Here is a 13,170-nt window from a genome sequence, read left to right as displayed (position 1 = left end):
CATTAAATATTACAAAACAATTTTACTAGCTTGGCGCATACGTATTCGTTGAGTGATTTTATTTTATTTTTTGTGAACGCTAAAGATTCGTGTGGATACAAACACTAACAATTATGTAAGTTAACACAAATACCAATGGTAACCCATCTTCCACTTCCGTTTCGGACGTGTGGAATTATGCAAGCGTAAATATGAAGTGTTATGGTAATTTAGAAGCATTCGGGCAGAAGGCGGGGTACACCCTGGACAAGTGGCCACCTCATCGCAGGGCAAACACATGTAGACAACATTCACACTCACAGACAAGCAGTAGAAAATGGATGGATGGAAATTAGCTAATATGCATTTCTTTTATTTTGAATGTTCATACCGGAAACGCACAATGGCATACATGTACTCTCAAGCTTGTTACACAAACCGACCGCGTGGAGGCAGTAATGACTTTCGGTAAATATTGCATTAGCTTGATGTTTATAGCAGCTTTTTATTTGAGGAAAAGTCCACAAAATAGTCATGGGAGGCTTTCAATTTATCTTTATGTGGGATTCGTTTTGTTTAGTTTTAAAAGCCATTTCCCGACTTAAGCGAGTTGACCCTCCACGACTAAACTATCTGAACTAAAGGTGAGTGTCGCAAGAAAAATAACTGGACTGAAACAAAAAGTCACATATTTTTCTAAATGTGCTTTAAATAAATAAAAATAATGTGTATATATTTTTGATAATGACTATTAACTATTTCAGGAGTGTCAAACTCACACGTCTGGCTGCCGTTAGCACAAACCCCGTTTCCATATGAGTTGGGAAATTGTGTTAGATGTAAATATAAACAGAATACAATGATTTGCAAGTCATTTTCAACCCATATTTAATTGAATATGCTACAAAGAAAACATATTTGATGTTCAAACTGATAAACATTTTTTTTTTTGCAAATAATCATTAACTTTAGAATTTGATGCCAGCAACACGTGACAAAGAAGTTGGGAAAGGTGGCAATAAATACTGATAAAGTTGAAGAATGCTCATCAAACACTTATTTGGAACATCCCACAGGTGTGCAGGCTAATTGGGAACAGGTGGGTGCCATGATTGGGTCTAAAAACAGCTTCCCAAAAAATGCTCGGTCTTTCACAAGAAAGGATGGGGCGAGGTACACCCCTTTGTTCACAACTGCGTGAACAACGTTTCTCAAAGTGCAATTGCAAGAAATTTAGGGATTTTAACATCTACGGTCCATAATATCATCAAAAGGTTCAGAGAATCTGGAAAAATCGCTCCGTGTAAGCGGCATGGCCGGAAACCAATATTGAATGACCGTGACCTTCGATCCCTCAGACGGCATTGTATCAAAAACAGACATCAATCTCTAAAGTATATCCCCAAATGGGCTCAGGAACACTTCAGAGAACCACTGTCACTAAATACAGTTTGTCGCTACAGCTGTAAGTGCAAGTTAAAGCTCTACTATGCAAAGCGAAAACCATTTATCAACAACATCCAGAAACGGCGCCGGCTTCTTTGGGCCAGTGATCATCTAAGATGGACTGATCCATCCATCCATCCATTTTCTAACGCTTATTCCCTTTTGGGGTGGCGGGGGGCGCTGGCGCCTATCTCAGCTACAATCGGGCGGAAGGTGGGGTACACCCTGGACAAAGTGCCACCTCTTTGCAGGGCCAACACAGATAGACAGACAACATTCACACTCACATTCACACACTAGGGAAGTGGAAAAGTGTGCTTTGGTCTGACGAGTCCACATTTCAAATTGTTTTTGGAAACTGTGGACATTTGTGTCCTCGGGAACAAAGAGGAAAAGAACCATCCGGATTGTTATAGGCGCAAAGTTCAAAAGCCAGTATCTGTGATGGTATGGGGGTGCATTAGTGGCCAAGGCATGGGTAACTTACACATCTGCGAAGGCACCATTAATGCTGAAAGGTACATACAGGTTTTGGAGCAACACATACTGCCATTCAAGCAACGTTATCATGGACGCCCCTGCTTATTTCAGCAAGACAATGCCACACCACGTGTTACAACAGCGTGGCTGCGTAGTAAAAGAGTGCGGGTACTAGACTGGGCTGCCTGTAGTCCAGACCTGTCTCCTAATGAACATTTTGAAGCCTAAAATACGACACTTAAGCTCTCCCGTCCCGTCAAAACCCAGTAAGTCAATTTTGGTCAAAACTGGGCTGATAATATTTTTGGAGATACTAGGTGATATGCTTTACATTAGTGTATGCGATATTGTAATTTGTTCCGTAAGTAAGCTGTTACGCGCATGTCAGGACCTACCAACTACCACATAACCGCGTAGATACAACAGAAAAACCTAGTATCTCAAGGGTATCTCTAGAAGTGAGTTACTAGGTTCTGCTTTTGGACGGGAGAGCTGTACATCAAGCAAGAATGGGAAAGAATTCCACCTAAGAAGCTTCAAAAATGTGTCTCCTCAGTTCATCCATCCATCCATTTACTACCGCTTATTACCTTTTTTGGGGTCGCGGGGGGCGCTGGCGCCTATCTCAGCTACAATCGGCGGAAGGCGGGGTACACCCTGGACAAGTCGCCACCTCTTCACAGGGCCAACACAGATAGACAGACAACATTCACACACTAGGGCCAATTTAGTGTTGCCAATCAACCTATCCCCAGGTGCATGTCTTTGGAAGTGGGAGGAAGCCGGAGTACCCGGAGGGAACCCACGCATTCACGGGGAGGACATGCAGACTCCACACAGAAAGATCCCGAGCCTGGATTTGAACCCAGGACTGCAGGACCTTCGTATTGTGAGACAGACGCACTAACCCCTCTACCACCGTGAAGCTGTTCCCAAACGTTTATTGAGTGTTGTTAAAAGAAAAGGTGATGTAACGCAGTGGTGAACATGCCCTTTCCCAACTACTTTGGCATATGTTGCAGCCATGAAATTCTAATTCAATTATTTGCAAAAAAAAAATTAAAGTTTATGAGTTTGAACATCAAATATGTTGTCTTTGTAGTGCATTCAACTGAATATGGGTTGAAAAGGATTTGCAAATCATTGTATTGCGTTTATATTTACATCTAATACAATTTCCCAACTCATGTGGAAACGGGGTTTGTATAAGTGAAGTGAAGTGTATTATATTTATATAGCGCTTTTCTCTAGTGACTCAAAGCGCTTTACATAGTGAAACCCAATATCTCAATCAATCAATGTTTACTTATATAGCCCTAAATCACTAGTGTCTCAAAGGGCTGCACAAACCACTACGACATCCTCGGTAGGCCCACATAAGGGCAAGGAAAACTCACACCCAGTGGGACATCGGTGACAATAATGACCCAGTGGGACGTCGGTGACAATGATGACTATGAGAACCTTGGAGAGGAGGAAAGCAATGGATGTCGAGCGGGTCTAACATGATTCTGTGAAAGTTCAATCCACAATGGATCCAACACAGTCGCGAGAGTCCAGTCCAAAGCGGATCCAACACAGCAGCGAGAGTCCCGTTCACAGCGGAGCCAGCAGGAAACCATCCCAAGCGGAGGCGGATCAGCAGCGCAGATGTCCCCATTACATTTAAACCAGTGTGGGTGGCACTGGGAGCAGGTGGGTAAACTGCCTTGCCCAAGGACACAACGGCAGTGACTAGGATGGCGGAAGCGGGAATCGAACCTGCAACCCTCAAGTTGCTGGCACAGCCACTCTACCAACCGAGCTATAACCCATTTACATTTCTGTTACTCTGATTGGCATTCAAATCCAATTCAAACTTGCCCGCCCTCTTTTCAAACTGACCTTTGACTCGATGCTATATTGCAATATAAAGGGCATCGGCACAAAATGTCACGGTTCAGCCTTTACCTTGTTGTCATGCCAACGTCGGGGCAATACGGCTCCTCCGCTGGGTTCTGCATAGAAGGCACTTTCATCACAATGGTGCTGCATAAACTCCAAAGTGTATCGTGTTGCTGTTTGTCATTTGCTGGTACTCAAACCTGGTGTGTGTGGCGGGGTGGGGGACACACAGAATGGGGTGGAGTCCCGGCAGCAATTGGGAGCCAGGGGGGGGGGGGGTCTGGGCAGGGTTTAGTCAGGAAAAGTCCGACAGGGTGGTTTCACATGGAGCGGCGTGCCTGAGCTGTGAGAGGCCCAACTCCCCTTGGCTGGCTGGCATCCCAGAGCAGAAGCACAGAGGTTTTAGTGTGAAAGGGTACGTGGAACAGTGAGAGAAGCAAGAGGGGATCCGAGAGGCTCTCGTCGGTCATTTTTCAGGTTTATTTTTATCCGCAGAGGGAGTGCGAGCTTGTTTTTGGAGCTGACAGCCATGGCGGATACAGCGGTCCAGAAGGAGCACGGCGCTCTGGCCGAGGTCTCCTACGATGACGACGAGGTCGCCCTGGTGGGTGCTGCCACAGAGCCGGCGGTGGACGGCGGCAAACCCGCGGAGGAAGCGCTCGCCATCGGAAAAGAAAAGAGCGAAGCCCAGGCGAACGGCGTCATGGTCCTGTCCCTGCTCGACAAGATCATCGGGGTGGTGGACCAGATCCAGCTGACCCAGAACGGGCTGGAGTCTCGGCAGGAGGCCATGGAGAAGTCGGTGTCCGCCATCCAGGGGGAGCTGACCAAGCTGTCCAAGAGCCACCTGGGGACGGCCGCCACCGTCAACAAGATGCTGGACAAGGTCCGCAAGGTCAGCGTCAACGTCAAGACAGTGCGGAGCAACCTGGAGAAGCAGGCGGGCCAGATCAAGAAGCTGGAGAGCAACGAGGGCGAGCTGCTCAAGAGGCGCAACTTCAAAGTCCTAATCAGCCAGGTGAGGTATTGTTCACAAGTCGTTTTTAAAAATGGACGGTTAGAGCAGGCCTGGGCGATTATTTTGACTGGGGGGGGCCAAATTTAGAGGAAGAAAATATGTCTGGGGGGCCGGTTTATCTATTTTTAGAAAAACTAATTGTCAGGTTCAAACATCCATCCATCATCTTCCGCTTATCCGAGGTCGGGTCGCGGGGGCAGCAGCCTAAGCAGGGGTCGGGAACCTTTTTGGTTGAGAGAGCCAAGAAGCCAAATATTTTAAATTGTATTTCCCTAAGAGCCATATAATATTTTTTTTTAACACTGAACACAACTAAACACATGCATTTTTAAGTAAGACCAACATTTCCAGAGTATAATAGGTCTCTTATTCTTTATTATAACATTGTTATTCTGAAGCTAACTGTGGAGGGGGCGTGGCCTGCGGGCCTGCAGCAAAGCAGGATGTTGCCAGGACCGGCTTCGAAATCAGCGACAGGTGCGTAGATGGCCCACCTGGGCCTTGTTATCTAATCACCTGTCGCTCTGTTATAAGCAGCAGCCAGGAGGAGAGACAGGGTTGGGGCTGGAGCCAGAGCGCGAGTGAGGACGAAGGAGAAAAAGACAATTGTTGGAAAGCACCTGTGAGAAAAATAAAATAAAACAATTTTGTAACCCTGAAACAGGCTCTTGGTGGTTTGAAGAACCCCCGGGAGGGCAAGCTCCACACTAACCATTAATAAATAAATTACTTCTTACCATTATGGCAACTTCTTGAAAATAAAAAAGCATGAGAATGTTTTATATTTTGAACGTCATTTTTAACACTGGGATTACAAGTGATCTTCAGCTCTCGCTGGATCGGTTCGCAGCCGAGTGTGAAGCGACCGGAATGAGAATCAGCACCTCCAAGTCCGAGTCCATGGTTCTCGCCCGGAAAAGGGTGGAGTGCCATCTCCGGGTTGGGGAGGAGACCCTGCCCCAAGTGGAGGAGTTCAAGTACCTAGGAGTCTTGTTCACGAGTGGGGGAAGAGTGGATCGTGAGATCGACAGGCGGATCGGTGCGGCGTCTTCAGTAATGCGGACGTTGTACCGATCCGTTGTGGTGAAGAAGGAGCTGAGCCGGAAGGCAAAGCTCTCAATTTACCGGTCGATCTACGTTCCCATCCTCACCTATGGTCATGAGCTTTGGGTCATGACCGAAAGGATAAGATCACGGGTACAAGCGGCCAAAATGAGTTTGGGTCTCTCCCTTAGAGATAGGGTGAGAAGCTCTGTCATCCGGGAGGAACTCAAAGTAAAGCCGCTGCTCCTCCACATCGAGAGGAGCCAGATGAGGTGGTTCGGGCATCTGGTCAGGATGCCACCCGAACGCCTCCCTAGGGAGGTGTTTAGGGCACGTCCAACCGGTAGGAGGCCACGGGGAAGACCCAGGACACGTTGGGAAGTCTATGTCTCCCGGCTGGCCTGGGAACGCCTCGGGATCCCCCGGGAAGAGCTAGACGAAGTGGCTGGGGAGAGGGAAGTCTGGGTTTCCCTGCTTAGGCTGTTGCCCCCGCGACCCGACCTCGGATAAGCGGAAGATGATGGATGGATGGATGATTACAAGTGGAATTATTCATTACTTATCGTGTTAAGCAATGTCAGCTCAGATTTATCCGAGAGCCAGATGCAGTCATCAAAAGAGCCACATCTGGCTCTAGAGCCATAGGTTCCCTACCCCTGGTCTAGCTCTTCCCGGGGGATCCCGAAGCGTTCCCAGGCCAGCCGGGAGACATAGTCTTCCCAACGTGTCCTGGGTCTTCCCCGTGGCCTCCTACCGGTTGGACATGCCCTAAACACCTCCCTAGGGAGGCGTTCGGGTGGCATCCTGACCAGATGCCCGAACCACCTCATCTGGCTCCTCTCCATGTGGAGGAGCAGCGGCTTTACTTTGAGTTCCTCCCGGATGGCAGAGCTTCTCACCCTATCTCTAAGGGAGAGACCCGCCATCCGGCGGAGGAAACTCATTTCGGCCGCTTGTACCCGTGATCTTATCCCTTCGGTCATAACCCAAAGCTCATGACCATAGGTGAAATGGGAACGTAGGTCGACCGGTAAATTGAGAGCTTTGCCTTCCGGCTCAGCTCCTTCTTCACCACAACGGATCGATACAACGTCCGCATTACTGAAGACGCCGCACCAATCTCATGATCCACTGTTCCCTCACTCGTGAACAAGACTCCGAGGTACTTGAACTCCTCCACTTGGGGCAGGGTCTCCTCCCTAACCCGGAGATGGCACTCCACCCTTTTCCGGGCGAGAACCATGTTCAACCAGGTTCAAACACTGATGGCATCTATTAATCAGACAAGAAGCAAGGAACCATGCAAAGACAGAGTTCAATTTAGCTCATGAGGAGACACCTGTTTTGGCTGTACTCAAGCTATGTTGTAAAAAATCAAGCCCGCGTGCCTCCTCTAATAATTAGGAAAGTCCCTATTACATCACTGTCGCTAAGGGAAAGGGGGTAGACTCGACAACTCCACTTAGACACAAACTTTTTTTTTTGTTGCAAATAATCATTAACGGGACGGCGTGGCGCAGTGGGAGAGTGGCCGTGCGCAACCCGAGAGTCCCTGGTTCAAATCCCACCTAGTACCAACCTTGTCACGTCCGTTGTGTCCTGAGCAAGACACTTCACCCTTGCTCCTGATGGGTGCTGGTTAGCGCCTTGCATGGCAGCTCCCCCCATCGGTGTGTGAATGTGTGTGTGAATGGGTAAATGTGGAAGTAGTGTCAAAGCGCTTTGAGTACCTTGAAGGTAGAAAAGCGCTATACAAGTACAACCCATTTATTTATTCATTTATAACTTTAGAATTTGATGCCAGCAACACATGACGAAGAAGTTGGGAAAGGTGGCAATAAATACTGATAAAGTTGAGGAACGCTCATCAAACACAGTAACACAGTGGTGAACATGCCCTTTCCCAACTACTTTGGCACGTGTTGCAGCCATGAAATTCTAAGTTACTATTATTTGCAAAAAAAAAATAAAGTTTTTGAGTTTTAACATCAAATATCTTGTCTTTGTAGTGAACTCAATTGAATATGGGTTGAAAAGGATTTGCAAATCATTGTATTCCGTTTATATTTACATCTAACACAATTTCCCAACTCATATGGAAACGGGGTTTGTAGTAAGGTTCTGTATAAAATACAGGGTCGGATAAATACCGGTTGTAACGGTTATAATGCGGCTATATACCCTCATCCCTGTCTTTGTGTATACTAATGTTTTTACTATGATGATTAACTTGTGTGATGACTGTATTATGCTGATAGTATATATTTATACCATGAATTGATTAACGTGGACCCCGACTTAAACAAGTTGAAAAACTTATTCGGGTGTTACCATTTAGTGGTCAATTGTACGGAATATGTACTAAACTGTGCAATCTACTAATAAAAGTTTCAATCAATCAATCATGCATATGTGACAATATCGTCTACGGCTTTTAGAGAGTGCAGTGCACAACTGTGCACCAACAGCTGTATATATACTCCTCCCCTCTTAACCACGCCCCTCCCCTAACCACACCCCAGCCCCGACCACGCCCTCCAACCTTCTTCCCCCCACCATGAATTGATTAACGTGGACCCCGACTTAAACCAGTTCAAAAACTTATTCAGGTGTTACCATTTAGTGGTCAATCGTACGGAATATGTACTGAACTGTGCAATCTACTAACAAAAGTATCAATCAATCAATCAAAAACTTTCCGAAATCGGAAGTCTCAAGGTTGGCAAGTATGATGTACACACTCGGGAAAAAATGAAAATAAATTGCCATGGATGGAAACAAATAGTAGAATTAAATAGGTCTTGCTTCTTCCTATTCCTTTGTGGACATTTAAGTTCAAGTATTAACGATAGTCACACACACACTAGGTGTGGTGAAATACGTCTCTGCATTTGACCCATCCCCTTGTTCACCCCCTGGGAGGTGAGGGGAGCAGTGAGCAGCAGCGGTGGCCACGCCCGGGAATCATTTTTGGTGATTTAACCCCCAATTCCAACCATTGATGCTGAGTGCCAAGCAGGGAGGTAATGGGTCCCATTTTTATAGTCTTTGGTATGACTCGGCCGGGGTTTGAACTCACAACCTGCCGATATCAGGGCGGACACTCTAACCACTAGGGCAGTGGTTCTCAAACGGGGGTACGCGTATGCTAAGATTTTTCAAAAATATTCTAAAAATAGCAACAATGCAAAAATCATTTATAAATATATATATTGAATAATACTTCATCAAAATATGAATGTAAATGTCAGAGTTTGTTGTTGACAAACCCCAAGATGCAGAGAAGGAGGCAGGCATTGAATGGGAAAACATGATTTAATTTAAATAATAGAACAAGAACTAACACAAAGCGCGGACGAGGCGGATAAAAAACGAAGGGAGCTAGAAAACAAAAAGGAACTTAGCATGGAAGCTAGCAAGAATCGAGCAGGGAACAGAAGTCGTACATGTAATGTAAAAACAAACCGGGAAGCCGGGAACAAAAGGCAGTAAGCTAAAAACTGCAATCAAACATTTGGGGCGGCATAGCTCGGTTGCAGGTTCGATTCCCGCTTTTGCCATCCTAGTCACTGCTGTTGTGTCCTTGGGCAAGACACTTTACCCCCATGCTCCCAGTGCCACCCACACTGGTTTAAATGTAACTTAGATACTGGGTGTCACTATGTAAAGCGCTTTGAGTCACTTGAGAAAAAGCGCTATATAAATATAATTCACAATTCACAAACATAGCTTACCGCCACGCTGCATAGACAAGACAAGATACGACATCGGCATCCAATAATCCAGCACTGGCTGGTGGACAAAAGCAGGTAGAAATAGGAGCGGGCTGATTGACACCAGGTGTGGCCGGGTGCCGATCAGCCGGGCGGAAAAAAAAACAGGAAACAGACAAAATAAGAGCGCTGACAGGAAATACTCCACATACTGAGCAAACCAAGACAAATGCAGAGGGAAAAAACTAAAACACAAACAAACTGTCATGGGGAAAGCCTGACAGTAAGTTCATAAACTGTGAAAAGAACTGCAACAATGCATTATTCAGTGTTGACAGCTCGATTTTTTCATAAATATTGATGTTAAAGATTTCTTTTTTTGTGAAGAAATGCTTAGAATTAAGTTGATGAATCCAGATGGATCTCTATTACAATCCCCAAGGAGGGCACTTTAAGTTGATGATTACTTCTATGTGTAGAAATCTTTATTTATAATTGAATCACTTGTTTATTTTTCAACAAGTTTTTAGTTATTTTCTATGTATTTTTTCCCAAATAGTTCAAGAAAGACCACTACAAATGAGCAATATTTTGCACTGTTATACACTTTAATAAATCAGAAACTGATGACAGTGCTGTATTTTACTGCTTTATCTCTTTTTTTCAACCAAAAATGTTTTGCTCTGATTAGGGGGTACTTGAATTAAAAAAATGTTCACAGGAGGTACATCACTAAAAAAAGGTTGAGAACCACTGCACTACGGCACTGAGTAGGTAATGAGAGACTGTAAATATGTGATGTACCAATAGTGTAACTGTATGCACGTTCGAAATGAAGTAAAACCATATAAGCGTCCGCTCACGTTTCACCCATGTCCGAACATGCTGCAGTTGACAAAAACAAGTACAGTGTACTATTTTTTTCCTGGGGGCCACCTGTTGCTAGGTAGAATTCATGCGGCACATTTCTTAAAAAGCCAGTGTGAAAGGTTCAAGCTGACTTTAGTGAAAAAACGAGTGAAAAATGTGGAAATTGACTTCATAAAAAGTTGTTTTTTCCGCTAGAAAACAAATATTTTTAGTAGTATTACCATACGTCAGGGGTGTCCAAACTTTTTCCACGGAGTGCCACACACGGAAAAATTTAAGCATGCGGTGGCCATTTTGATATTTTTAATTTTTCAAACCATAACAAAATATATGGATTTTTTTGTTTGTTTGTTTAACTTAAGGCAGGGGTGTCAAACTCAAATACAGAGTTGGCCAAAATTTTAAACGGGACAAAGCCGCGGGCCAAGGTTGAACAAATTAACCTTTTAATAGGGACCCAAACAAGTGTTGCATGAAATATTGAACAAGCAAGGCTTATATAACTTTAGTGACATGCAAAATCCAGTTTCAAATAATAATAATAATAATAATTAAAACAATATCAATGGCATATCAAATAATATTTCAATAAAAATGTTATGTCTTTTTTTCCTATTTGCAATCTTCTGAGGTAAATATCAAATTTTTTCCACAGGCTAATAATGAATTTGAAAATAAAATAACAATAATGAATGAACCAAACATTCAAGCCTTGGAGTAGCAAGAGAAAATGCATGAATAAAACGTTATTATTGGTCGGTTTGCTGGAAGTTTCCCAGAAGAGTTAGTGCTGCAAGGGTTTCTGGGTATTTGTTCTGTTGTGTTACGGTGCGGATGTTCACCCGAAATGTGTTTGTCATTCTTGTTTGGTGTGGGTTCACAGTGTGGCGCATATTTGTAACAGTGCTAAAGTTGTTTATACGGCCACCCTCAGTGTGACCTGTATGGCTATTGACCAAGTATGCTTTGCATTCACTTGTGCGTGTGTGTGTGTGTGTAAAAGCCACAAATATTATGTGACACGCTGTTAGTATGGAGGAAAAGCGGACGTGATGACAGGTTGTAGAGAACGCTAAAGGCAGTGCCTTAAATGCACGCCCCCAATATAGTTGTCCAGGTGGAAATCGCTAGAAATTCGGGAGAATGGTTGCCCCGGGAGATTTTCGGGAGGGGCACTAAAGTTCGGGAGTCTATCGGGAAAATTAGGAGGGTTGGCAAGTATGAGTATTAGCGGTGAATGCGGTGTTACAGCGGCACCGACGCTGTATATTACCGGCGGGCCAGCTCTAATGCTAAATTGATATTGCCTCAAGGGCCAAATTAATTTACACGGCGGGCCAGAGTTTGACACCCATGCCTTAAGGGCTCCCAGGGACCATAAAGGGTTCAGTTATTAAAATGTTAAAAACAAGTTAAATTGTAATTTTTTAATGTTTTTTATTTAACGCTTACAGTAAATCTCTACACTGTATCAACTTCAGGTTGATATGAAGTAAAAAAAAAAAAAAAAAAAGGTTTTATGCCTTTTTTGTCAAAGACAACTTTGTTTTTTATAATAAAACTGAGATATGCTGTATTTCTCCCGCTGCCCAAAACATTCAGAAAGCAATGTTTGATGTGAAGTAATTAGAGCAGGGGTGTCAAACTCAAATACAGAGTGGGACAAAATTTAAAAATGAACAAAAAAAAATGTTCAAGGTTGAACAAAGTAACCTTTTAATAGGGACTCAAACCAGTTTTGCATTGAACATTGAAAAAGCAAGGCTTATATAACTTTATAGTGACATGCAAAATCGATTTTCAAATAATGAAAATAATAATTAAAAAATATCAATGGCATATCAAATAAAATTTAAATACAAATTTAATTCCTCTTTTCTATTTGCGGCCTTATGAGGTAAATATCAAAATATATTGTAGCGTCCCGAAAGAGTTAGTGCTGAGTATTTGTTCTGTTGTGTTTATGTTATGTTACAGTGCAGATGTTCTCCCGAAATGTGTTTGTCATTCTTGTTTGCTGTGAGTTCACAGTGTGGCGCATATTTGTAACAGTGTTAAAAGTTGTTTATACGGCCACCCTCAGTGTGACCTGTATGGCCGTTGACCAAGTATGCCTTGCATTCACTTATGTGTGTGTAATAGCCGCAAAAATTATGCGAGTGGGCCTGCACGCTGTTTGTATGGAGGAAATGCGGACGTGACGACAGGTTGTAGAGAATGTTAAAGGCAGGTACTTTAAGGCGTGCCCTCAATATTGTTTTTCGGGTGGAAATCGGGAGAATGATTGCCCCGAGAGACTTTCGGGAGGGGCACTGAACTTTGGGAGGATTGGCAAGTGTGAGAAATTCCGATGTTACAGCGGCACCGCTGCTGTGTAATAACGGCGGGCCAGCTGTAATGTTAATTTGATATTGCCTCGAGGGCCAAAATAAATTACACAGCGGGCCAAAGTTTGACACCCACGAATTAGAGCCTTAAAAAGATCAATTATTGATTTTAATTAATTATTATTTTTTAGTAATCACAGTGAAAAGATACATAAAATCCCATTTAATATATTTGGGATCCAAAAGGTGCCTCACTCATAAAGTGATACATTTTTATTATTTTTTTTTTACTTTCAACACTTAAGTTACGAGATGAACTTCAGATATATCTGTTGATTTTACGTTTGAACTATTATTTTTTTTGTTTTATGCTCTTTTGTCAAAGAAAATGTTGATGTTCTCACATGGC

The 13,170-nt window shown here is 43.8% G+C and overlaps 2 protein-coding genes across 4 annotated transcripts in view; one reads left to right on the top strand and one right to left on the bottom strand.

The window, feature by feature from the left end:
* Window positions 1–3,873, bottom strand: part of atp6v0a1a (ATPase H+ transporting V0 subunit a1a) — a 50,076-nt gene extending 46,203 nt beyond the window's left edge. For all 3 annotated transcript variants that reach the window (XM_061905333.1, XM_061905332.1, XM_061905334.1), the window contains exon 1: window positions 3,856–3,873. The gene's annotated coding sequence lies outside the window, so the exon portion shown is untranslated. The remainder of the gene's footprint in view (window positions 1–3,855) is intronic.
* Window positions 3,874–4,066: 193 nt separating this feature from the next.
* cavin1a (caveolae associated protein 1a) overlaps window positions 4,067–13,170 on the top strand; it is a 51,206-nt gene continuing 42,102 nt past the window's right edge. Inside the window, exons 1-2 of the mRNA XM_061905331.1 lie at window positions 4,067–4,204; window positions 4,285–4,807. Of these exons, the coding sequence (XP_061761315.1) occupies window positions 4,319–4,807 (489 nt within the window). The 5' untranslated portion in view covers window positions 4,067–4,204; window positions 4,285–4,318. The remainder of the gene's footprint in view (window positions 4,205–4,284; window positions 4,808–13,170) is intronic.

The sequence above is a fragment of the Nerophis ophidion genome, linkage group LG07 (assembly GCF_033978795.1).
Source record: "Nerophis ophidion isolate RoL-2023_Sa linkage group LG07, RoL_Noph_v1.0, whole genome shotgun sequence".
Classification (NCBI taxonomy): domain Eukaryota; kingdom Metazoa; phylum Chordata; class Actinopteri; order Syngnathiformes; family Syngnathidae; genus Nerophis; species Nerophis ophidion.
Note: the sequence above shows the minus strand (reverse complement) of the source record. Positions and strands in the feature narration are given on the sequence as shown.